At 52.2% G+C, this 26104-nt stretch overlaps 1 protein-coding gene across 2 annotated transcripts in view; it reads left to right on the top strand.

The window, feature by feature from the left end:
• Window positions 1–24407, top strand: part of CRTC2 (CREB regulated transcription coactivator 2) — a 40300-nt gene extending 15893 nt beyond the window's left edge. The window contains exons 3-14 of one of the 2 annotated variants that reach the window (XM_035098512.2): window positions 5031–5147; window positions 5372–5433; window positions 7836–7904; window positions 11351–11457; window positions 11801–11830; window positions 12932–13014; window positions 13467–13516; window positions 14212–14456; window positions 16753–17216; window positions 20605–20889; window positions 21894–22140; window positions 23214–24407. In XM_035098512.2, the coding sequence (XP_034954403.2) occupies window positions 5031–5147; window positions 5372–5433; window positions 7836–7904; window positions 11351–11457; window positions 11801–11830; window positions 12932–13014; window positions 13467–13516; window positions 14212–14456; window positions 16753–17216; window positions 20605–20889; window positions 21894–22140; window positions 23214–23422 (1968 nt within the window). In that variant the 3' untranslated portion in view covers window positions 23423–24407. The remainder of the gene's footprint in view (window positions 1–5030; window positions 5148–5371; window positions 5434–7835; window positions 7905–11350; window positions 11458–11800; window positions 11831–12931; window positions 13015–13466; window positions 13517–14211; window positions 14457–16752; window positions 17217–20604; window positions 20890–21893; window positions 22141–23213) is intronic. The other variant, XM_035098514.2, reaches the window with a different exon arrangement.
• Window positions 24408–26104: the final 1697 nt, after the last annotated feature.

Consider the following 26104-nt stretch of genomic DNA (forward strand, 5'->3'; position numbering starts at 1 on the left):
TGCAACAAGGAATCCTTGCATGAAGAATGTCAAACTATTTCTAGAAGGTTTGAAAACGATGTATTCGTCCGATAGTCATATGGACCAGACTAAGGAGGAACTTCATAATTTACGCCAAGGAAATATGACAGTTCGCGCGTATTGGGCGAAATTCACCATGCTGGTGCACAGATTGGGGTGGGAACTGGGGTCCCCCCCAATGCAAGCGGCGTTCTACTTGGGGTTGCATGAGGAGGTGAAGGATGAGCTCTCGAGAGGTCCAAAGCCCAGTAATATGGATCAGCTGAGCAAAGCGGCTCTGGCGGTGGGGGTGAGACAGGAATCCCGGTGGAGCGACAAGCAAGCAACGCGCGCAAAGCGGGCTTGGTTCCCACGGTCGCAGGAGAAGCCACTCCCCCAACAGCCCTTTCAAGCCACGCCTGGGGCCAGTCAGGACCAGGAACCCATGCAGATTGATAGCGCGCGCGCGCGGGCTTTTCAAACCCCAGCGGCGCCAAGACGCAAGGAGGGAAGGGGTGGGAATTGCTTTCTCTGCAACTCCCCCCAGCATCTCGTCAGAGACTGCCCACATCGCAGGGAGTGGCAAGGAAAGGCGGGAACGGTTGTGCCCTCCCCCACTGAAGCAGCACCACAGCAGGGAAACGGGAAAGCCTGGCTGCAGGAGACAAGGGGCGGCAGCCAGGCACAGTCAGCAGACAACAGCCCCAGCCCACCCACCCGCACAGAGAGGAGCAGAGCCAGCCCACCCCTCCCAGAGCAGGAGTGGTTCTAGAAGTGACGCTCACGCTTCCAAATGGCTATCCCCTGACAGTCCTCGCCCTAATTGACAGTGGGGCGTCAGCGAACTTCTTCTCGAGAAACTTTGCAGAAGAGCACCAGATCCAGCTTCTGCAGCTGGATTTTCCTCTGCACGTGGCAACCATTGACGGCAGAGAGCTGCTGGGAGGGGCCATCACCCCCCCCATGAGAATGACGGGGGGAAACCCCCCCCATGAGAATGACGGTGGGGAGGCACTCAGAGACACTGGCATTCAACGTCACCACCATCTCAGACCCCCCCATCGTCTTGGGCATGAGCTGGCTGGCGCGCCACGACCCCTCCATCAGTTGGCACCAGAGATGCATCACTTTTGGATCGGACTTTTGCCTGGAACATTGCATGCAGCACCAACCAGGGGAGGGGCCTCCGATAGCCACGGTGGCCACCATGCACGTCAAAGGGGGTGAGGCGATACCCAAGCCGTACTGGGACCTGCAGGAGGTCTTCAGCGAAGCGGAGTCCGACCACCTACCCCCGCACAGGCCTTTTGACTGCCAGATCAACCTGGTGCCAGGGGCAACTATACCCCCAGCCAAGCTGTACGCCATGTCAGACCAGGAACTGGAGGATCTGCGCGCTTTCATCGACAAGAACCTCAAGCGGGGGTTCATCAGAGAAAGCAAGGCAGCAGGGGGCAGCCCAGTCTTCTGGGTGGACAAGAAAGACACGCAACAGCGCCGTCTTGTGGTGGATTTTAGACGGCTGAATTCGGTGACAGAGCCAGTGGCTTTCCCCATGCCCAGAGTGGATGATCTCCTGACAGCGGCACGCAGGGGTAAGATTTTCACCAAGCTAGACCTGAGGGGGGCGTACAACTTAATCAGGATCCGGGAAGGCGATGAATGGAAAACCACGATGTTCACGCCTCTGGGCTCTTTTGAATATCTGGTGATGCCCTTCGGTTTGCAAGGGGGCTCAGCATGCTTCCAGGCCTTCATGCACCACGTCCTGGGGTCCCTCCTCTTCAGGAAATGCTTGGTCTTTCTGGATGACATCCTTATTTATTCCAACGACCCAGTGCAGCACGTGAAGGACGTCAGGGAGGTGTTACAGCGCCTGAAGGAGAACCACCTGTATGTGAAGCTGGAGAAGTGCAAGTTTCACACCAAGGAGGTGGACTTCCTGGGCTACAAGCTGTCAGACAAGGGGCTAGCGATGGACAAGGACAAGGTGCAGGCCATCCTGGACTGGCACAGCCCCAGGACGCGCAAAGATGCCCAACGCCTACTAGGCTTCGCCAACTTCTACAGGAAGTTCATCAAGAACTTCTCTCGAGTTACGGCTCCCATCACTGACTGCCTGAGAGGCAAGCAGAAGTTCCGGTGGACACCAGAGGCGCAAGCAGCGTTCGAAAGCCTCAAGAGGGTGTTCGCCTCAGACCAGAACCTGTTCCACGTGGTTCAGGACGCGCCCCTACGCATTGAGACAGATGCCTCTGATAAAGCTGTGGGCGCCATTTTGTTGCAACTGGACGCCAACAGAGAGTGGAGACCCTGTGCCTTCTTCTCCAGGAAGCTGACCCAGCCAGAGCGGAACTACACAGTTTTTGATCGGGAACTTCTGGCGATCCACGCGGCGTTCCAGCACTGGAGACACTTCCTGGTGGGCGCCAAGCACCCCATCCAGGTGTGCACAGACCACAAGAACCTGGAGTTCTGGAGAACTGCCAGGGTGCTCAACCAGCGGCAGATACGGTGGGCAGAGTTCTTCTCGAACTTCAACTTCTCCATACACTACATCCCGGGAGAGCAGAACGTCAGGGCGGATGCCCTCTCCCGCAAGCCAGAGTACATGGAGGAGGAGGAGCCACCAGCCCCAAGGCACATTTTCCCCCCGTCGGCATGGTCCTGCGGAGCAGCAGTGGTGAGCGAGGCAGAACTCACAGCACTGACGGCAGCGGATGAATTTGCCAACCGCATCTTCAGAGAACTGAGAGGGGGGAGGGAGCAGGCAAAAGACTTTGCAGAACGCAGAGGGCTGCTTTTCTACAAGGGTGCACTGTACCTGCCCACCACCCAGCTCAGACGTACGGTCCTCAAACAGATGCACGACAACCCAACGGCGGGGCATTTTGGAAGGGACAAGACCACTCACCTAGTCATGAGACACTTCTGGTGGCCAGGGGTGAGGGAAGATGTTCGAGACTATGTACGGGGCTGTGACACCTGCCAGCGGGCAAAGGTGGTCAGAGCAGCGCCACCAGGGTTGCTGGAGCCCTTAGCCACGCCACACAGGCCGTGGGAAGTGGTGTCCATGGACTTCATCACAGATCTGCCTTCTTCCCGGGGTAAGACCGCAGTGTTGGTGGTGGTGGACCTCATGTCCAAAATGTGCCACTTTATACCGTGTGCCAGGGCAGTCTCTGCAGAAGAGACAGCCAAACTGTTTGTTGATCACGTTTTCAGACTGCATGGATTACCTTTAAGGGTTATTTCGGATCGTGGCCGCCAATTTGTTTCCAGGTTCTGGCGGCGGCTCATGAACCTCCTGCAGGTGGAGGTCAGCTTGTCGACGGCTAGACACCCGCAGACCAACGGACAAGCGGAGAGGGTCAACGCCATTCTGCAGCAGTACCTGAGATGCTACGTCAGCCAGAGGCAAACGGACTGGGTGGATCGCCTGCCACTAGCAGAATTTGCCTACAACAATGCAGTGCACGTCTCCACAGGGGTGTCGCCCTTTAAGGCCAATTACGGGCGCGACCTCAGATCTTTCCCAGAGAGGGAGGGGGAGGAGGAGGAGGAGGGCCCACAGGCTGAGGATTGGGCAGAGGAACTGGAGACGGTGCACCAGCAGCTCAGAGAACACTTGGAGAGGGCCAAGGAAGCGTACAAAAAGGGGGCAGATCGCCACAGGCGACTAGGGGAGGTCATCAGGGTGGGGGACAAGGTGTGGTTGTCCTCGGAGGGCCTTCCCACCAGAGGGAGGTGCAAAAAGCTGGCACCCAAAAGGCTGGGCCCCTTCACGGTCACGCAACAGGTCAACCCGGTGGCATACAGGCTGGCACTGCCAGAGGACATGAGGGTGCATCCAGTGTTTCATAGATCGCTGCTGTCGCCGTACAGGGAAAGCAGCAGGCTCCGAGACAGCGAACAAACCCCCGAGGGAGGGGGGGAGAGGGAAGGCAGGGAGCAACTCAATGAGGCCACGGCCATCCTGGATTCAAGGTGGGGGGTGGGGGGACTGGAGTACCTCATGGCATGGGAGGATGCTCCACCGTCCCAGAATGAATGGGTCCCAGCCACGCAGATACAGGAGGAATTCTTGGTGGAAGAATTTCACGCCCTCTTTCCCCACAGACCCAAGCCCTGGCACATGGAAAGGGAGGGGGAGGAGGAGGAGGCACGGGAGAGCAGCTCACCATGGCGCTGGGAAGCGGAGTTTGAGGAACCAGAGGATGAGGTATGGGTGTCACCGAGATCCACCCAGTCAGAGGAAGGAGCAGATTGGCAGAACGTTTTTACCCCCACCAGCTCTGACGCCACGGACTTGTTGGGATTCCCGTCCTCCCAGGCGGAAGGGGGGGGCTCGCAGGACTGGGGGGAGGTATTCACACCAACGGGCTCGGAGAGCACTGAGTTCTTAGGCTTCCAGTCGTCACCGACACATGGGGGGGGCCTGGGGAGGGGTGAAGGAGAGCTTGGGAGGGGGGTGGATGTGAGGGACAGGGGATATCGCGAAGTCCCTCCCCTCCTGAGTTCAAGCCCGTCCCCGAGCAAAGGGGAAAGCAGGGAGAGTTCCGATTCCAGTGGGGAAGCAGGAAGTCGTGTCCGAGGCTCAGGCAAGGTAGTGGAGCCAGGGTCCCAGGTGGGACAGGAAGGGGCAAGCAAGGGGGGAAGACCCATCCCCCCAACTCCAGAATTACGCAGGAAGAGGAGGGGCAAGAGGATGGGTCTGCCAAAGCTTTTGTGTTGGAGAAAGACGCGCCAAAAGCCATTAGGAGGTTCTGAAACCGACTGACCACATCACTCCGTGTAAATAGCAATGACTTGAGCACTGTAAATACGCAGCACCAATAAAAGAATAAAATGCAGAGCTGCGTGGCGTCGTTACTCTGAAGTAGTCCACTCCGGCCACCGTGACACATGCTCAGGTCTTGTTCCCCACAGGTATCTGGTCGGCCACCGTGCGGACAGGTCGCTGCTGGACTAGGTGGGATCCAGCAGCCAGGCCCCTCTTATGTTCTCCTCCCCTCCTTGTTTCCTTCCAGGGTCCCCTCCATTCGCCGCTGGACTCTGCCCGCGGCACACGGCACCACGGTTTGGTGGAACGGGTGCAGCGGGATCCCCGGAGGATGATGTCTCCGCTCCGCCGCTACATGCGCCAGATATCCTTTTGGCCTCCCACGTCTTCTGCGCCACAGGTGTCCCCGCCCATTACTTTCCCTGCTTTGATTCATCTCAGCACTGGGGGTTAAAGAGCATTAACGGAAATCGAACCCAAAAATAATAAATCGCTGCTCCACTCCATCTGTGGAGTCTTGTGCTAATAGCAGCAAACTCCCTCCCCTCCAAATCTCAGAGCTGACATCTTCCTTAACCTCCTGCTCACATCGACAGCTCCCCCTACAGCCCCGCTTACATTTCTCCGCCGGCCGAACCCAGCTGGAGGAGGTAAAGCTCGCGCCGTCTCTTGAGTGAGGTTTGAAGTGGCTTTTCCCCCTGCCCACTTCGGGAATCTCCATTTTCTTCTCGGCCAGATGCTGTCAGACTTCAGCCCACATCGGCCCCAGTCAGCATGGTCGGTGGGCAAGGATGATGGGAACTGTAGTTTACAACCCCCAGAGGGGTTGCAGTCCATAACTCCTGGCCTTAAGCTCCCTTAAGAGATCACAGCATCTTCTTGCATGGAAGAGGAGAGGCGCAGCTAATATTGGGGGTTGGGGGGTAGAGGGAAGTAGCCAAAGTGATGTCCTCCGGGAGTTGTCAGACTCTTGGCTCCCATCATCCCCTGCAGCCAACATGGCAAATGAGCTCCTGCCTAGCGGATGCCCCAAACAATCAGGGATCACACATTAAATGCAGGGATGGGGAGCCAGATGTTGTTGGACTCCAGGGCCCATGATCTTCAGCCAGCTTGGCCAATGATCAGGAATGCTGGGAGTTGTAGTCCAGCAACCTCTGGAAGGCCACTGTTGGCAGGGAGACTTGGGGTCAATTCTCAAAGCTCATTGGGTGCCCCTGCACAAGTTACTCTCCTGCTCAGCTTGACCTACTAGAGATGGCAGGTGTGAGGGTACCATTCTGTACGATCTCCCCTGCTCAAAAGGGTGGTGTCCAATGTTAGGCCTACTTGCAGTAGATTTGCTGAAATTAATGGTCATGTGTAACTTAGGCCCATTAATTTCAGTGGGCTACTCTGAGCAGAATATGGCCGTATTCACCCCAAATATTCAAAGTGCTTTGATACTGTTTCAAGCAGTCACGGCTTCCCATAAAGAGTTCTGGGAGCTGTAGTTTGCTCAGGGTGCTGAGAATTGTTAGGAGACCTCATTCCCCTCCCAGAGTTACCCAGGGAAGAGAGAATGGTTGTTTAACTACCATGGGGATTGTAGCTCTGGGAGGGGAACAGGGGTCTCCTAACAGCACCCTGAACAAACTACAGCTCCCAGAATTCTTTGGTGACTGTTTAAAGCGGTGCCATAGTGCTTTAAATGTCTGGTGTGAATGTGGCCTTTGTTGGACAGGATCCCAAGCCATCACAAGTCCAGCTAACTATAGCAGGCTTGTTTCCAACCTGCAGAAATGTACTGTATTTACATTTTAAAAGGGGGGGGGGGACATTCCCCAGAAACTTTCCCTCCTTGTGGTCTGAAGTGGTGCAGACCGTTATTTTCTCGCCTCCGAATTTCTCTGCCTCATTCTCGCTGCCTCGGTGGAATGGGGCCCTTTTTTTGCCTAAGACAGGAAGGGACTTTCAAAATCTCTTTCCTCCTCTGATGTTGTCCCTGTAGCAGGAGGCTGTGTCAAATGTCATACAGCTCTCTGAGAAAGCCTTACTTGAGAGAGAGCACCTCCTCCACAGTCTCTCTGAGCATGTGCTGGCAATGTGGATGGGAGGCAGGCTACCTCCAAGTGAAACTGTAAGACTGCTGGTCATGTGTCCTCCCCTCCTTACGTAGGGAGGTTTGGTAGTCAATTTCACGTATTAAAAACACATGCATACCTCTCCCAGTTTTCCTGGGGTGGGAAGGGACAGTTTCCCCTGCCGTTCTGTTGAGTAAGCAGGAAGTACAGGTGTAACTCGGAAAATTAGAATATTGTCGAAAAGTGCATTTATTTCAGTATTGCAACTCAAAAGGCGAAACCAATATATGAGATAGATGCATGACATGCAAAGCAAGATATGTCAAGCCTTTATTTGTTGTAATTGTAATTATTTGTCGTTAGGCGGGTCAATTATAAATGGAGTGGAATTAATGAAATGTAATAGTGATGTTTATTTTTGTATGATTGTAACTATTTGTTTTATTACTGTGGAACTTCCAAAAGAAAGCATTTGTAAAAATTAAAAGAAAAAAAATAACAAGTTGCATTACTGAAATAAATGCACTTTTCGACGATATTCTAATTTTCCGAGTTTCACCTGTATGTTTGGGTATTAATGATGCCAAGGGACTCCCATTTTGGATGACCAGAGAGGATTCCCTGGCTTGTTTTTCTATTCAAGAGCATTATGGGTAATTAGAGCAAAGGAGAGGGGTGTTTGGGGTAGCCTTCCGCAGAAAGCACTGTGATCCTACTTCAAACAGTCATGGCTCCCCTCAAGGAATTGTGGGAACTGTAATCAGTAATTGTTAGGAGACGCCTCCTTGCCCCCATTCCCCTCCCAGAGTGACAATTCCCAGAATTCCCTCTGAAGAGAGATTGATCGCTGAACCGCTCTGGGAATTGTAGCTCTGGGGGGGGGAATAGGGGGCCCTAAGAATCCCCACATTCCTCTATTTACTTCCCCCTGCCAAGTTTCTAGTCCCCTAGAAGTAATCCAGCTGCTTTTTCCCCACCCCATTGTGAAGGACAATGCCCTGGGGGAACTTTCCGATGGAGAAAGGACACTTATTCAGGCTGCCGGCAGCACTCAACAGGTGAGCCACTTTTTGGATTCCGTATTTCCTTCCCCCTTTTAATCCGCGGCGGGTTCTTGCTAACTGGGCTCTACGTGTGTGGTCTTGAGTACAGAAGGAAAGGAGGCGTCATGTCTTGTTGGGGGGGGGGGCTTAGGGAACAAATTTGTTATGGTATCGTCTGCTGCCGTAGCCATCGAAGAAGGCTAGTCTTAAGGCAGGGAAGAAATGTCCAAGCTTCAACAACTCTCACCGTTCACTTTTTATTCATAAATATGCATTCAAGGGATGCCTTGGCCACTGTATTCTGTGCTTTGGCAACATTGAGATTGTATTGTTTCAATGTGCTTTACATGGGGCTGCCCTCGAAGGCAGCTCGGAAACTTCAGCCCGTCGAAAATGCAGAGACCGGCTGTTTTAAAGCAGCTGTACCTGTGGCCAGTTTGTTTCCGGGCCCAATTCAAGATGCGCACGTTATCGTTTGAAGTCGTAAATGACAAGTCCCAAATTCTTGTAAGGCCACCTCCTTCTCTACAGACCCTCTCAGGTTTTGAGTTTGGCAGGGTGTGTGTGTTTGTGTGTGTGCTGTTGTTCGCACTCCTCTGCCCTCAGTAGCTCAGGTTGGTGGTGGTCCAGGAGAAGGGCTTACTCTGTGGTGGCCCCTAAGCTGTGGAACTCGCTGCTGGCAGAAGTTATTATTGAGCTTCCAAAGGTTGCAGAAGACCCACCTCTTTCCCCCAGCTTTTGACCCTTGAGGTGTATATTACTGGGACTCGTTTTTGTGATTGTAAATGGCTTTTAGCTGTTTTCAATGTTGTGTTTTAATGGTGTAGGGCAAGCCTTACTCTTTGCAAAGCTTTAAAGTAGTTTCATATCTGTCTTACAAAAACATAAGCTATCCATTTATTACCCTGACTTTTAATTTCATCTTCTGCATCATTTTGCCCCCCCCCAATTTTTCCAGGAGGTTTTTTTTTAGTCCAAGATTTCCAGTTTTTATTTTGAAACAACCCCTTTTTTTCAGCGCAAGGATTTTCCTGCCTCCGCACATCCCTTACCTCACAGGGATAGCTTTTATTTTACCTCGCCTCCCCTCCCCCCATGTTCCCTATTTGCGTGAGAGATCCTGGCCCAGAAGAACCATCTTTTGCTGCTGCCCCCCCCCCCAAATATATAAAAAGTCCGGTTTTTGCTTCAGTAGACAAGGGAATGGCTTCTGGCTGGTTGCACGCAGCTCTGCTGGGCTCGGCCAACAATGCCCCCGTTGTTTTCCCCCGGGGAGCGACACGGATTCTTCCCCCGTGACGTCACTCCCTCCCTCGCCCTTCTCCCAGCCCCGGGTCCCAAAAGCACAGTTAAAAAACTCTGGGAAGCTCGTGGAAGCGGGGAGCCTGGCAAGGCAGCGGCTGTTTTCCCCTTGCCCACTCCTCCTCCCCCTGCCAGCCGACGGACAAGCTGTGCCTTGTCTGGGTCTCTGAGTGCTTTCTTAATTGGCAATGGCTCTTCCTTCTCTCCCATCCCCACCGCCCTGGGTCTCCCACCGCATCTTTGCCTCTGATCTGGGTGCTTATGAGGAGCACGGAAGACGCAAAGCCCTCGAAAAGGCGGTGCATAGGATAGGACATGGAAGAGAACTGGTCCCGCCGCAGGCAGATCCAGCCCCTCCTGCTAAACATGGGGTGCCCTCCCCACCCCACGGAGACCCCAGTATGGATCACAGTGTTGCCCAGGAGCTTCAGGGAAAAGAATTATGTGTGCGCAGCCCCAGCTTTTGATTTGATTTAATAGTTATCTTCCGCTTTTCCAACAACAAAATGTTGAGCCCAAAGCGGCTCACAGCCAGCACGGTTGCATTATAAAGCAACGAAAATGGCAAACACAGTAGCATATAAATAAAGCAAACAGCAGAAAATTCAGCAAAACAACTAATACCATTCAGTAAAGTCAAAGTAATTCATAATTTCAGAAATATCGTACCTGCACATTTACTTACTTACTTATTTAAATGTACATGCCACTCTTCTTCCAAATGTCACAGGGCGCTTTGCAACATAAAACCACAAAATGCATAGCCTAATAATAATAATAATAATAATAATAATAATAATAATAATAACCCTTCTCACTACTATACATTTAAAAAACCCTATGTCACCACTTTGACAAGTCATGGCTTCCCTCGCAAGGAATCCTGGGAAATCAGTTTGTTGTGTGCGCTGAGAGACTCCCCCTGGAGAGACTGCCCCTGGTGGTGTGTGGTTGTGGGTCAAAGGAACAGCTACAGCAGGCATCCCCAAACTTCGGCCCTCCAGATGTTTTGGACTACAATTCCCATCTTCCCCGACCACTGGTCCTGTTAGCTAGGGATCATGGGAGTTGTAGGCCAAAACATCTGGAGGATGCCTGAGCTACAGTATGAGTTTATCAAGCTTGCCTGTGCCCCACCTGCCCCCTTGTTTCCACAGCAACCTCCTGCATTCTTGTGTTAGGGTTAGAAGCAATTGAGTTGCATCAGCAGAAGCTGGCTGAGGGACTTACACATAGAGTCATACCCAAGGCTTAAACAAATGCTTGGTTTAATGGAGAAAGTAAAAATAACAAAAATTAAATTAGGCTTACACAAAACACCCACACAACCAAACCACCCACCAAGAGCACACTGGGAAATCGCCCAGCACAGAGGCTGCATCATCAGCTTCACAGCAACACCTGTCGAGCTGCTCCACAGCTGCAGAACTCCAATCACTAGATCTTTCCTGACTCTTAAAGGTACAGTGAAACAATAATGACACTTTTACACAATCATTCAACATCTTGTTGCAGCTTTGGCAATTCTATAGATTTCACGCATTTGCCCTTTTTTCTATTATGTGTCACTTTTTTTTTTTTGAGCTTTAAAATCTTGACCTATAAATTCCAGATTTCCAGTTTGTTGTACATTTGACTTCCCTCCGTGCTGTTCTTAATACTATCCCATTTACTGTACACCGGTCCTGAAATACCTACATTGGTCCCCAGTACGTTTCTGAGCACAATTCAAAGTGTTGGTGCTGACCTTTAAAGCCCTTAAAGGGCCTCAGCCCAGTATACCTGAAGGAGCGTCTCCACCCCCATCTTTCTGCCCGGACACTGAGGTCCAGCTCCGAGGGCCTTCTGGCGGTTCCCTCACTGCGAGAAGTGAGGTTACAGGGAACCAGGTGGAGGGCCTTCTCGGTAGTGGCACCCACCCTGTGGAACACCCTCCCATCAGATGTCAAGGAAATAAACAACTGTATGGACTTTTAGAAGGCATCTGAAGGCAGCCCTGTTTAGGGAAGTTTTTAATGTTTGGTATTCTGTTGTGAGCCGCCCAGAGTGGCTGGGGAAACCCAGCCAGATTGGGCAGGGTATTATTATTATTATTAATAATAATAATAATAATAATAATAAATAATAATAATGTTTGTCTCCCCTCTGCCCTTGCAAAGCAGAACAAATTCTGATTCCGCCCTGCACACGAGCGTGATGAACCCCAATCCGCAGGACACGTACCTGGGGCCCTCCCAGGGCGCCCCTCCTCCAAATCGCAAGAGCGGTGAGTGGCCCTTTTCCTCTGTGGGGGGAGGTCGCCTCTTCCCTCCCATCAAGGAGTGGATGGGTCAGAGGAAAGGATGGGAATGACTTTGGACGTCCTCCAATTTTGTGCCATCCAATCTCCTTGATTTTTATTTTATTTTTTTAATGTGCTGATTAGCAGACTAGCCAGGGAGACTTGGCTCTGTTCCCACTATACATTTAAAGCACTATGCTGCCCCACTGAACAGTCATGGCTTCCCCCAAAGGATTCTGGGAGCTGTTAGTTTGTTAAGGGGGCTGAAAGTCTGTTTTAACTTGTCACTGATCTTATTCTGCGCCCCCTTTCTCCCTCCCGCACCCAGGTTACTTGGATAACGACATGGATAGTAAAGGTAACCACTGTCTCCTTGCTTGTCTCCCCCCACTTCCCTTGCCTGGTGAATTTTTTAGGCCCCGTATGCTATTCCGAGAAAGGGGAGTCTCTTGCCAAAAAGGCTGGCCTATACGTTTGGGGTGCTGGGTTGCCTGTTCTCATGGTGATTAGGAAAAGGGTTTGTCTACCCCCACCCCCCACAAGCAAGGGCACTGAATATTCCCAGGCTGACTGGTGAGTCAGCAACGGCGTAGCAGTTAAGACTATGACCTGGAAGAGACCATAGTTCAAATCCTACAAAGCTTGCTGGGCTACCTCAGGCCAATTGCTATCTCTCCACCTCAGCTACCTCACAGGGTTTTTGTGGGGATCAAGTGAGGACAGGTGGGGTCAGAACCACGAACACCTACCTGAGCTCCCTGAAGAAAAAGGCGGGATATAAATGCAAGAAATTATGAAATAAAATCACACACGGCTGCAACAGAGTGGCAGCCATGGTGGAAAAGTTTAAGCCGACTTGGGTGCCTTTGCCAAAAAAAGAGCATCGGCGCTTCCTTAGAATCAACACGGTGCCCCCCCCCTTTTCAACTGACACCGCCGTGACCTTTTCCTGGCATTGAAACTACATCTCCCATCATGCCCTGGTGGTCTTTGTGCTCAATCAGGGCATGCTGGGAGACATGGTGTTGACCCAGCTGGGGAAGCGGCCGTTCCTTGCAGCCTTGCCTCTCAACGCCCCAGGGGTGTGGCTTTCCCAGGCTCCACCCCCTTCAGAGCGGCAGAAGGGGAGGAGCCGCAACTGGCCTGACCACCTGTCTTGTCTCCACCTGACCCCAAGGGATAGCTCAACTCTTAATCTCATGGGTTTGGGCCCTATGTTGGGTGAAAGATTCCGGCATTTGCGGGGGATTGGACTGGATCAGGGTTTCCCAAAACTGGGTCCCAAACTGTTTTTGGACTACAATTCCCATCACCCCTAGCTAGCAGGACCAGTGGTCAGGGATGATGGGAGTTGTAGTCCCGAAACAGCTGGAGACCCAAGTTTGGGAAACCCTGGGCCTAGGTGATCCTCGTGGTGATCCTTCCAATTCTACGATTCTGTGATATTCCTCTCTTCCAGTGTTTCCTTTCCATGTGCCTTCCATTGAGGAGAGTCTCCTGGACGACAGCAAGCAGTTGCTGAAGCCCTGGGACACCAAAAAAGTAGGTGAATTGTGCTTAGTTTGAGATTCAGACAGAGGCTGCAGCCCCCAGACACTTATTTTATATGATTTGGCATTCCTTGATCACATAGGCAATGGAACCCCATGTGGCCAGTGGGCCAGAAGTTCCCCAAATCTGTACAGTGGTGCCTCGACTTACGAATTTAATCCGTTCCGAAGGCACCTTCGTAAGTCGAAAAATTCGTAAGTCGAAAAACGCCATTGGAAACGTGATTTCCCATAGGAATGCATTGGAAACGGAAAAATTCGCAAGTCGAAAAATCCCTATCTAAAACCGCCACGGTTTTTCCCCGGATGTCGAGACATTCGTAAGTGTGCGGCCATTACCCCCATTCGTAAGTCGAAAAATTCGGTTGTCGAGTCGTTCGTAAGTCGAGGTACCACTGTATGTTGATTTTCAGTTGACTCCACCTTCCTCTTTCCCTCTCTCAGCTCTCCTCATCGTCTGCCCGTCCAAGGTCCTGCGAGGTGCCTGGGATCCAGTAAGTATCAGCACAGATTTCTATCCCGGCTCGGTCCCCAAGTTCCAGCCTCAAGCAGAAATCAGACATTTAGGGTCACCAGTCCCATGCTAGGGAACGGCCTTCCAGCAGAGAGATGACGAGCAACCCTCGCTTTTGACTCTCAGGCATCTCTTTCGAAGACCTTTTTATTCTTATAACAAAGTTTGTTTCTGGCCATTGCACACCACCCTGATATTTTATAATTTTGCGTTGTGGGAAATACATTAATATATAAATATAGATCCATCTGTGTCTAACTTACCCTTTTAAATGGTAGGTTGAGGATTTGCAGCGGGCTGGATATTTAGGCCTATAACAATAATGATGATGAACATGTAATTCTGTTCTTTCAGCAGAACAAATTGGTAGCACAGGATGTACTGCTGTGGCAGGGAAAACTGTTTTTTAAAGGAATATTACCTCCCCATGTTAAAATAGCAAAGCACAACTCCCTACAGCTAGAAAGGATGCACGTGCGGGGTGGGGAGAGGTTTTGTGCACATTTTCTAACTGCAGGGATTTTTTAAAAAAAATTTAAATTGAGAATTGCATTAAAAATGTGATTCTGCCAACCTGCATTTTGAAGTGATGCATTACGCTCTCTGTGTGTAAACCCATTTGAAGTCTTGAGTCCTCACTAGAATGACATCTCTCCCTCTGCCTGTCTCTTTCAGCATCTTCCCGTCCCCAGACCAGCCTGCGAACCTGCCTCTGATCCCCACCGCCCTGAACACGGGGGGCTCCCTCCCGGACCTCACCAACCTCCACTTCCCCTCCCCGCTGCCCACGCCGCTGGACCCGGAGGAGTCTGCCTACCCTAGCCTGAGTGGCGGCAGCAGCACCGGCAACCTGGCCAACACCATGACACACCTGGGCATCAGCGGCAGCATGGGGCTTGGCCCTGGCTACGACTCCCCAGGTGACACCTTGACCGTGCACAGAGGAGCCCAGCCAGGGAACTCAGGAGAAGCGCTGTGGCGGTGGGAGGGGGGAGCCTTGGGGTGTGTGTGTGTGTGTGTGTGTGTGTGTGTAGCCAAACAGTGGGCAGAACCACAGGGTAGCCCCACAATTGGCCCTTCCTCAAACCACCAAGCCGTGGGTATGGCGGAGCTGAAAGGACAGAAAATGTCTGGTCTGTAGGCCGGATGTGGGGGGATGTTTTCACCAAAGCACACCCCTGTGTCCCAAAACAATTGGGAGCTTAAGAGCGAGTCTCTGATTCGTCCTTTGCTGGAGCATGGCCCACTGCCCCACCCATTCCGCTGATGGGCAAGAGGGAGAGATGGCTTTCCTCCAGGGCCGCTGGGGCTGCAGTGTTTAGTCGATTGACTGATCGGTAGATCGACTGCCCTGCCAACCTGATGCCCTCCAGATTTTCCTGGCCCACACCTCCCTTCATCCTCGACCTTTGGCCCCTGCTGGCTGGGGCTGATGGGAAGTGGAGTCCCACAACATTTGGGGGGCCCGCCACCAGGTTCATCCATTTCAGTAGGTCTGCTCTGGGTTGTCTTAGGCAAGCCCTGCTCAGAACAAGCCCATTGGGAGGAATTCAGCATAGCGCCAAGGAGATTGTTCCACCAGGCAAGCAGAGATTGCTTGTGCTAGCAGAGCAGTCTTCCCTCTCCTCCTCCCATGTGGGTTCTACACACACAAGCCTATTGTGGTGGGGGCAACAGGGAAGAGAGTGGGGAAGTCCTGTTGCACTAGCCTAAGTCCTTGGGCGGGCTTCCACTAGTGGGATCTGTTAGTTAAACCTGGCCTGTTGAAATGAATGAACCCAAGTTGGGCATGTTCACTAACGGGTTTCCTTTAGTGTCATTAGCCCAGTGCCATTTGCTCTGGCAGCAACTTTCCAGGGTTTCCAGTCTTCCCCATTTGCCTGGCACCTGAATCTATGACATGGTTCTGAACCTGAGAACTTTAGCATAAGCTGGGGGTTTCCTCTCCCCTCCCATTCGGGTGGTGGCCATGTATCAACTCCCAGCCCCCTTGCCCAACTTTGGGAATTGAGGGTCTTCCTTCCACTCCTTTCTGAGGCCCATGTGGTTGGGAGTGTGTGTCCATGCCATTTTTCTGTTCTCACCTCCATCCGTGTGCTCCCATTGCCCCCCCACCCCCCACCCCGGTCCACGATTGCCCCACACAGGGCAGGGGGATCCATGTTCTCCATGGGTAATTGTGTGTGTGTTGAGTGTGCGAGGGAGACGTGGGTCACACCTAACGCTGAGCTAAACCGTGGCTTGCTACGGTTTGGTGGATGTGCGGGTTCCCAGAGCAAAGATGCTCAGAGTGAAGAACGCAACTGCTTTGCTGCTCCCTTGGTCCTCCTCCTCTAAAGGAAGCCATGGTTTGGCTTGGCATGTTGCCCAATCCTGGGCTCATGGTTTTTCTTTCTTCTGGGTTTGGACCTAACGGTAATCTAAATCATGGTTTAGTCCTGGATCGTACCTGAGCAGCAAGACTGGGTGGGAGCGCAATTGTCATTCCGGGAACCTACTTGTCTGCAGTGCACCATGGTTTGGTTTAGCACATTGTGCCAACCAGGGCTCATGGTTTATCTTGCTTCCGGGTTCAGATCTAACACCAAGCTAAACGGTGGTTTAGTCCTGGGTCGTACAGCAGCAACATGACCGTGTGGGGTGATCAGGATCCCGTAGCTGCAACCATCACTCTGGGAACACACAGGTTTGCAGTACACCATGGTTTGTCTTAGCCAGGAGTCAGCAAACTTTTCCAGCAGGGGGCCAGTACGCTGTCCCTCAGACCTTGTGGGGGGCCGGACTATATTTTGAAAATAAAAATGAACGAATTCCTATGCCCCACAAATAACCCAGAGATGCATTTTAAATAAAAGGACACATTCTACTCATGTAAAAACATGCTGATTTCCGGACCATCCGCGGGCTGGATTGAGAAGGCAATTGGGCCGGATCCGGCCCCCGGGCCTTAGTTTGCCTACCCATGGTCTTAGCACATCCTCCAAACCCGAGCTTGTGGTTTATCTTGCCTCAGGGTTCAAACTCCATGCCAAGCTAAACCAGGGCCATGCGGTAGCAGGCAGACCGAGTGGGGGCACCTTGGCTGCAACCGTCCTTCCGGGAACCTGCTCAGCGTCGGGTGTGAACCGGGCCTGTGTGTGTCTCTCTCCATTTCCTCTCTCCTCCCCCCCCCCACATTTATTTATTTCGTTCTGTTCTTTCTTTTTGTCCCAACAGGGCTGTGCTCATCTATGCAGAGTTCCCTCAGTAACCCGTGCATCCAGTCCTCGCTTAGCAACCCCTCGCTGCAGGGCTCCCTCAGCAACCCCTCGCTCCGCTCTTCCCCCAGCAGCTCCTCCATCCCCTCCTCCATGAGCAACCAGTCCCTGCCCTCCTCCCTCAGCAACCCCTCGCTCTCGTCCTCCCTCAGCAACCCCTCCCTCCCCTCCTCGCTCGGCAGCCAATCGGGGCAGCCCGGCTCCGGGAACCCCGCCCTGCAGCAGCAGCAGCAGCCCAGCTATGGCGGCTCCCCTCCCTCCGCTTCCTCTGCCCCCGCCTCCTCCTACGCCCCCTTGAACGCCTCGCCCCGCCGCCGGGTCCCACTCAGCCCCTTGACCCTCCCAATGGGCGGAGACTCGAGAAGGCCGCACCCAAAACAGTTTTCGCCAACTATGTCACCCACATTGTCCTCCATCACGCAGGTACGCACGGGGCGCTCTCGGGCGCTCACTTTCGGCCTCTGCCTTTTTGAAGAATGACTTTTAATTTGTTTCTTTTCCATTGTCGTGTCCCCCCCCCCCCCCGCTCCATCTCATCTCAGCTTGTTCCCATCTGCTGGAGACTGTTCAGGCCCTGTGCATGTGTGATTCTCTCCCAGTCTCTGACTTCAATGACCTCATCTCTTGTCCGTAAGGAGCAGGGCAAAGCCCCCGTCATTTCTCCTGGAGAGTTGTGGCCATCTCTCTGGGTTTGGGAGGCAGCCTTTCCTCTTTGGTGCTGGTGCCCTTTCCCTTTGAGATGGTGCCAGCTGTTCACTTGAGCCAACGAAGGAAGAGATTGGTTTAAAAAGGCGGCCAAGGAGAATGCAATGCTTTTGGGCAAGCAGCAAGCAGCCAGTTTCCTCTCTGAGAAATGTACGCAGGCCTCGGGAATGTAAAAGATGGGAAAAAACCCGAGGTGACATTATTAGGACTCCCGTCCCCCAGGGCATATGCCTTGGGAACCTCCTTGCATAGCCAGTTTGTAACAAAATCAGACATTTCTCTGATTGGTGGGCTAAATGAACATCTCTTCCATCTCCTCACTTCACCCACCTGGGTCTCTCGGCCTGGCCGGAGACTATTTGAGGGCTCCTTGTAGGAGACGTAAGTGCAACCCTGCAGGATCAGACCCAAACACGCGTCTATTCCAGTATCCTGTTCTCAGAGTGGCCAATCAGGGAGCCCAGAGGCAGGGCAGGAAGGCACTTGCTGTTACTCGTAAGAACAGCTCTGCAGGATCAGACCCCAGAGCCCATCAAGCCCAGCATCCTGTTCTCAGAGTGGCCAACCAGGAGCCAGACTTCCAGCGGGGTGGGTGGGGGTGGGCAGTGGCTTGGCACAGTGCCATCCATGCCCCCCTCGCACCTAGCGCAGGGCCCAGCCCTACCCTGACTTTAGAGCTATGAAATTAACAGAGATGGGCCTAGTGGGTAGTGGTGAGGGTCCCTCCCACAGCCCTTAAGGCCCTTGACCATTGCCAAGCCTGCCCAAATGGCAATGCCAAGCCTGGCCAACAGGGAAGTTGCAAACAGGACCTGGGTACCACCTTGAGGTCCTTGGTGGGGAGAATGGCAGGATGTAGAACAGGGGTCAGCAAACCTTTTCAGCAGGGGGCCAGTCCACTGTCCCTCAGACCTTGTGGGGGGCCGGACTATACAGTGGTCCCTCGACTTACGAACTTAATCCGTTCCGAATGCACATTCGTAGTTCGAAAAGTTCAGAAGTCGAAACGCGGCTTCGCATAGGAAAAAAAGTATTCGGAAAAATTCGTAAGTCGAAAAAACCGCATTTAAAGCCACCAACGGTTTCTGTTCGGATGTAGAAAAATATGTAAGCGTGCGACCATTTGTCCCGTTCGTAAGTCGAAACCTATGGATGTTGAGTAATTCGTAAGTCGAAGGGCCACTGTATTTTGGGGGGGAAATGAATGAATTCCTATGCCCCACAAATAACCCAGAGATGCATTTTAAATAAAAGGACACATTCTACTCATGTAATAACATGTTGATTCCCTGACTGTCCGTGGGCCGGATTTAGAAGGCGATTGGGCCACTTCCGGCCCCCGGGCCTTAGTTTGGGGACCCCGCTGTAGAAAATGGACTGTAAAAAGCAGCAGTACTTTTTACCTCAATATATGCCCACTAGGTGGAGCTCTCGATCTCTCCCTTTCCTTCCTTTTCCTTTAATCCAGTCTTCCACTAGACCAGTGTTTCTCAACCTTTTTTGGGCCACGGCACACTTGTTCCGTGAAAAAAATCACGAGGCACACCACCATTAAAAAAGTTAAAAAATTTAACTCTGTGCCGCCCTATATTATAATTATGACTGTAAGAAACACTTGCCAATTGCTGCTTTCCGGTCGGGTCAGTATTGTGTATTGGCGGCCGCCAGGCTCGTTAGCACTGAGCTTTGGGAAAGAGGAGGAGAAATATTGCTTTTGGGCGGGTCAGTGCTGTCTATTGGCGGCCGCCAGGCACGTGACAATGCAAATCGCCCTTTTCGTCGCCGCACGTCGCGGCACACCAGCCAGCGTCTCGCGGCACACTAGTGTGCTGCGGAACAGTGGTTGAGAAACGCTGCACTAGACTCCTGAGTGGGCTGTACCATTTCAGGCTTGCGGGTAAGAGCGAACCATTCCTCTGGGTAACACAAAATTCTCTGCGTTAAAATAAAATAAAATAGATATGCTCCCTCAGCCTGCGTATTCATGCAGGAATAGTTTTGTTTAGCTATAAGCCATAGCAAAACAGGAAGGGGCGGGGGGGCGGGGGCGGCAGGAACCGTTCAAGAGTTGAGCCACGAATTTAGTTACTCCCCAGGCAACAGCGCAAATAAGGAGATGTGTGCAGTAACATGGTTTTCATGATTAAACAGCAAAAAAGCATACAAACTCAGTAGGTGTGACTAAACCTCCAACAGATTCCCCCCCCCCACAGGGATCTTTTATAAAGCAGACAGAGAGTTGCATATAATTGCCAACCTCCCCCTGTGGCAGTTTTGCAAAATACAAGAAGACATTGTGACTTCTTATTAACCAGGAAGACATTGAATCTTAGCTCCGCGAAGCGTTTCCTACATGGAGCTGTGTAGTTACTTTAAACAAAAAAACACTTCGTGTGTGTGGCAAATATCTATTTTTATTAATACATGTCCAGAGATTTCCAGAAACTCAGGCCCAATGCAAACCAGTAAACACACCGAAATAAAAGAAATGCTTTTAAAATCTTAAAAGGGAAGAAAAGAAAGAAGAAGAAAGGGAAAAGAGAGGGAGAGGAAAAAGGCAAAAGGGGGGAGAAAAGAACACGAAAGAAAGGATAAAAAGAGCTGTGTAGTGATTTTTGAAGCAGATTCATGGAGGAGCTTTGTTGTCTGCATAGCTGCTGGTTCTGATGGCTGTGCAGGAATTAGCAGCCAGGGGAGAACTACTGTTGCGCTCAGCTCCTGTTTGCGGACTTCCCCTTGAGGCATCCATTGGGTTGCTGTGCAAGCAGGATGCTGGACTAGTCGACCTCCTTTGGCCTGACCCAGAACAGCTTGTCTTTAGAATTGCAGGGAGTGACTCTCTTTTTGAGGGAACATTAAAAGGTTCCGTTCCCAGCCTGCAGTCTGAATTGGTACAGTCTGCTCTTTTTTTGGGGGGGGGGGAGTTGACCTCTGAACTCTCCCACCACTGAACCCTCTGCATCCTGCTGCCTCAAGAGTCGGCCAGAGCTTGAGCTTGGCTGTGGGGAGGCGGCGGGCAGCAGCGTAGGGAAGCCCCTTCCCTCCTTCCCCTTGCGGCTGCAGACTCTCTCTTAACAGGACTGGAACGCCTCTCTTCCCTCTCCAGGGGGTGCCGTTGGACACCAGCAAGCTGCCGGCCGACCAGAGGCTGCCCCCGTACCCCTACAGCCAGCCGGGGATGCTCCTCCCGCAGAACCAGAAGTCCCTCCACCAGCCGCAAGGGCCGGCCTCTCAGCAGGGACGCCAGCCTGCCCAGCACCAGCACCAACACCAGCACCAACAACAGCACCAGCACCTGCAGTCCCAGTGCCCCTACCCAATGCATTACCAGTCCAATTCTATGCTGCAGAACCAGTTCAGCCAACAGCTGGGTGACTTCGGCCTGGGCAACGTGAGTACTTGGTGTCGCCTCCCTTATGCGCCCGGGAGTTATAGACTTATTCCTTCACCAGGGCAGGTTGCAGCAATAAAACACAATACGGTCATACCTCAGGATACGTCCGCTTCATGTTGCATCTTTTCAGGTTACGGACGCGCCGAACCTGGAAGTCCCGGAACAGGTTACTTCCGGGTTTGGCACGTCTGTGACCTGCACGCATGTTGGGAGATTCATTCCCCGTGTGCAGTCGTAGGTTTATTGTGTATCATATGACTGTATGTGTCTTCATTCCACAGAGTGGAAGTGACATAGACAGGATGTTTGTCTTACTGTGTTCCTAAGTGGAACTGTTGTTCCTTTGTTCTCTCTCTCTCTCTGCTGGATGATACTAGAGAGAGAGGGGGAGCCATGTTCCGTGCTCCGTGTCCGTTTATGTGTAAATAAACTAGCTTAGCCAGAATGCTGAGTTGCTGTGGTCTGTTACGCAACTGTGCAAGTATCTGCAAATGCTAAGAGTGTGTTGATGTACTCCCACATCAATCACTGGAAGTCCAGGGGCTGAGGAAGGCTCGGATGCTCCAATCGCCCAGGAAACAGGGAACATGCCAGTTGGGCATGTGTCTCTGCCAGGGGTCTCCTGCCAGGGGTCTCTTTGCACATGCGCAGAAGCGCCACATTGCATCACACGCATGCGCAGGTGCAATGCTTCATGTGGTGGCCTTTTCATGTTCACAACATGAGGTACCACTGTATTAAAAGCAGCTCAAAACAACTCGTAAACAGAAATAAGGTGGCTCCTAAAATTGCACACCTCAAGCACTGGCAACTCCTTGATTCCAGCCAATTCATAAGGCAGCTTCTTCCTATCTTCCCATACTAAGCAGGTGAAGCGAGGGGTGGTTTTCTGGGCTTGCCTGCCTCAGGTGTGTGTGTGTTTGTGTGCACAGCCCGTCCCCGTCCCCCCGCAATGTAGCACCAAAACCGGCCCAGGCCCACTCCAGCCTTCCTTTCCACAGTTCGATCAATACGGCTACGTGGACAACATGAGCGGAGGCTTCGCGTTCAACAGCAACGCCTTCTCAGATGACCTGGGTGCCTTAAATTACTCACAAGGCGACAACATGGGCTTGTCAGGCAGTGGGACCACGAACACCACCAGCAGCAGTAGCAGCAGCAGTAGCACGCACGACCCCCACCTGCTCAACCGCCAGAACCTGAGCAACTCGAACCGCCACGGCCCCATACCCAACATCATTCTCACAGGTAACGGGAGAGAGCGGGGAGGAGGAAGCGAAACCCACCTCAGGGTGGGGTGGGGAAAATGTATTGACAGGTAGCTTAATATTTCCGGGCAGTAAAAGTAAGAGTGAAGAGACATTTTTCCAGATCCGCCGTCTGAAACAACTACCTCACTTCATTTCTTGGGCCGGCTCTGGTAACTGCGGAGGCAGAGCATAGCCATTGCGGTCATTTTAATTGATTTTAATTGATTTATTAAATTTCTGTGCCACCCTTCATCTGAAGATCTTGTGGTGGTTCACAAGATAAAAATGCAGGATAAAACCACAAAACAGAATAGCACCACACAGACACACACCAGCCACATTTAAAAGACTGTAGAATCAGCCCAAGGCCTGGTGGAAGAGAAACGTTTTTGCCTGGCGAAATGGAATGAAGTGTAACACAAATTATAGTAGCCTTTGATAGCTGAATTTGTCTAATGATTTTATTACTTGTACCCTGCCCATCTCAGTTGCCCCAGCCACTCTGGGCGGCTTCCAACACATATGAAAATATAAAACATTGAACATTAAAAACTTCCCTAAACAGGGCTGCCTTCAGATGTCTTCTAAAAGTTGTTTAGTTATTTACCTCCTTGACATCTAATGGGAGGGGCATTCCACCGGGCGGGTGCCACTACCGAGAAGGCTCTTTGCCTGCTTCCCTGTAACTACACTTCTTGCAGGGAGGGAACCGCCAGAAGACCCTCGGAGCTGGACCTCATTGTCCGGGCTGAACGATGGGGGTGGAGACGCTCCTTCAGGTTTACTGGGCCGAGGCCGTTTAGGGCTTTAAAAGTCAGCACCAACGCTTAGAATTGTGCTCGGAAACATACTAGGAATCAGTGTAGATCCTTCAGGACCAGTGTTATACTGTCCTGGCGAGCGCTCCGAGTCATGAGTCCAGCTGCCGCATTCTGGATTAGTTGTAGTTTCTGATTCGCCTTCAAAGGTAGCCCCACGTAGAATTCCATAATTTAACTATGCACCGTGTGAAGAAGAAACTTCTCCGTGTCTGATCATCTCTTTTTGCTCTCCAATCCTTCCTTCCTCTAGGAGACTCCCCACCTGGGATCTCCAGGGAGATTGCCACCGTCCTGGCGGGCATGCCGGGCTTTGAAATGGACTCCTCCTCCCTGGGTCTGGATGAGGACCTGAGGATCGAGCCGCTCACTTTGGACGGACTCAACATGCTGAGCGACCCCTACGCCCTGCTGACCGACCCGGCCGTCGAGGATTCTTTCCGCACCGACCGACTCCAGTGAAGGAAGGGAGAGGGGCGCAGCGCCGAGAAGCACCTCCCCTGCGAGGTGGACCCTCTTGAGCCACGGAAAAACAAAAGGACAACTTTTTTGCTTTCCTAAAAAACCAGAGTCACTGGGCAAGAGGGGCTGGGGAAAGCGGAGATGGTGTTTGCCCACCCTGCCTTTCCACCCCCAACTGCAGTCTCACCGTCCCCCCATCCAAGCTTAAACGCCTCCTAGGGTGCTCTGGGACCGGACTTTGCAACGAGCACTTGCAATCCCAGGTTATAGGGGACCGGGGCAGGGGTTGTCCCCCCCGGGGGGGGGCAGGGAAGAAGCTTCTGCACTGTTTAGAGGCGGGGGGCAGACCAGGAGAGTTTTCAGCATCCTCCCCAAAGCGGGAGAGAACGTATGTGATCTAGGTGTTAGTGTTCCAGTTCCCTTGAATCGGGGTGTTGGGGGGCGCTCGCATTCATGTGAATCCAAGGCAAGTGTCTGCCCCCTCCCTCAAAATTAATTCCAGCCATTTCGTTTCCCCAAGTTTATTCCTGTGTATATTTCGTACCTGCACCCGATAGCTATAGAGACTTTCGTAGCGTGCAGAGCATTGGGGGGGGGGGGTTACGTTCTCGGTTTCTCTCTCTCTTTTTGGTCTAATCATGTTTTTTAAAGAAATTATTTTAAAGAAAAAGCAATTATGTACATAACTGCCCTTCTCTCCTGCCCCCCCCCCCCCAGCCCTCCTCCTGAGCTGCCGTGTACATGTTGGGGAGAGGTAGAAGGGGGGCGGGTTCTCTTGTAAAGCACTTGTAACTTTGCATCCTTATCTGTCATGAGGTCTGGCTTCTGTGCTTGAGTTTGGGGCGGAGGGGGGGAGCTCACCGGAGAATGTGGGTGGGGCTCAGCCCATACCTCACCTTCCCTTCCCCTCCGCCCCCACTGTGGAAGAGATAAACCAGAGTGATTTTATTATTATTTTTTAAAATATATGTTAATTATAACAACGTTCCGTCACTGATTTTGTGTGGGTTTCCGGGCGGCAGGTTCGTCCTGCCAGATCAGGGTGGGGGGCTGTCCCAGCCTCGGGTCCGCTTTTTTCCAGAGCAGCTGCCCAAACACTTCTGCAAAGCCTGCAAGGAACTTTGGGAGCCCATCCGGCCCCTGGTTTTCAGAAGCCACTTGCTACGTGGTCTCGGTGAAAGAATAAAACCGGTGCAAAGTTCTCCGGACCGGTTTCATGGGATTTTGGGTGGGATTCCTGGGCACACGAATTGACTAAGGGAAGTACTGCCGGATCAGGCCGCTGGCCCGTCTAGTCCTGCATCCCTATTCTCTCAGGGGCCAACCAGGGGCCTCAATGGGGCACCAGAGCGCGAAAGCAGCCTCCCCTCCTGCGATTTCCAGCCGTTGGTATTCGGAAGCACAGCGTCTCTGACCCAGGGGCAGCCCAGGTGGCTTGAAGCAAAACAGAATATGTCAGCTCTTGGCCGCCACCGCTTCCGCAGCCAGAGACGAGGGGGCAGCAGTGGGCTCCTCGGATGCCAGATCTATTGCCTGGGGCGACTGGCACACCTTGCCTCATGGGTGGGCTGGCCCTGCTCTGACCGTGGAGGTAGCTAGTAGCCATTCCTAGCCATATCCTCCAAGAATTTGCCCAGTCTTCAAAAAAACATCTAAGTTCATGCCCGTTATTGGCATTTGTGGAGTGAATTCCATAGTTAAACAGCAGCACAGAGCTTTCAGCGACTCCTCTGCCCTTGATTTTAGTATGCAGCTGTTCAGTTGGCCAACTAGATACCCCAATGCGAACCCAAACACAATGGCAACTCTTTCCACTTGCGACTCTGAGCAACAGGTATTCTGAGGCAGATCACTGTCTCCGATTCTGGAGGCAGAACATCCTGACCTAGTGGTCACCGATCACCTTATTCCTCCCCGGATTTTGCATTGGCCAAGAGCTTTCTTTGCACTTGGTTTAGCTATATGAAGCAAGATCGTTTACCTGGAAACAAAGCGACCATAACTTTCCAGAAGCAAGACTAGGTAGTAACAAGCTTTAAGCTAAGGTGTGGCTGCTTGGCCTCCTTGCTACCCTGTTCCCTTTTGGCCTCTTCCAGTTTCTGAGCATTGCTTGGCTTAATATTTGATACGGAGCGTTCCCTGAAAGGCCTGTAAAAGATTTGCATGCCCTCCAACATTCCTCGGATGAAAATGTCCCTATGATCATGTGAGGACTCCGAAGATATGCTGAATTGCACCAGCACTCAGAAAGCCTGAGCTGATGATCAGGCAAGTGGCCTGTGTTGTAACCACGTTCACTTGCTCACTCATGCCTTTGCACTCAAGGACTAACTTCCCATTCAATAGATAAATAGCAGAAAGCGCCACATCTGAGATTTTTGTAAGACTACAACACTTGCGATTGACACCTGCCGGGAGAATTATGCAGCCAGAGTGCCACCTTGTGGTGGCATAAAATTAGTACACCTGCAAAATCCCCCTCCACCCCATCGTGTTGACAACCTTACCTGGCAGGTGAAAGTCCGAGTGCACTTTTAACTAGGTGAGTAAGGGGTCAGTCCCATGAGTGGTACTCCTTGAGAAGGGCTCTGACATAGATGGTCCACCTAGTCCATTTTTCCCCACAAAGCCCAACCAGATTCCCCTGGAAAGCTCAGAACAGTGGCGGACCAACATTTATGG

The sequence above is a fragment of the Zootoca vivipara genome, chromosome 17, assembly GCF_963506605.1.
Source record: "Zootoca vivipara chromosome 17, rZooViv1.1, whole genome shotgun sequence".
NCBI classification, from domain to species: Eukaryota; Metazoa; Chordata; class Lepidosauria; order Squamata; family Lacertidae; genus Zootoca; species Zootoca vivipara.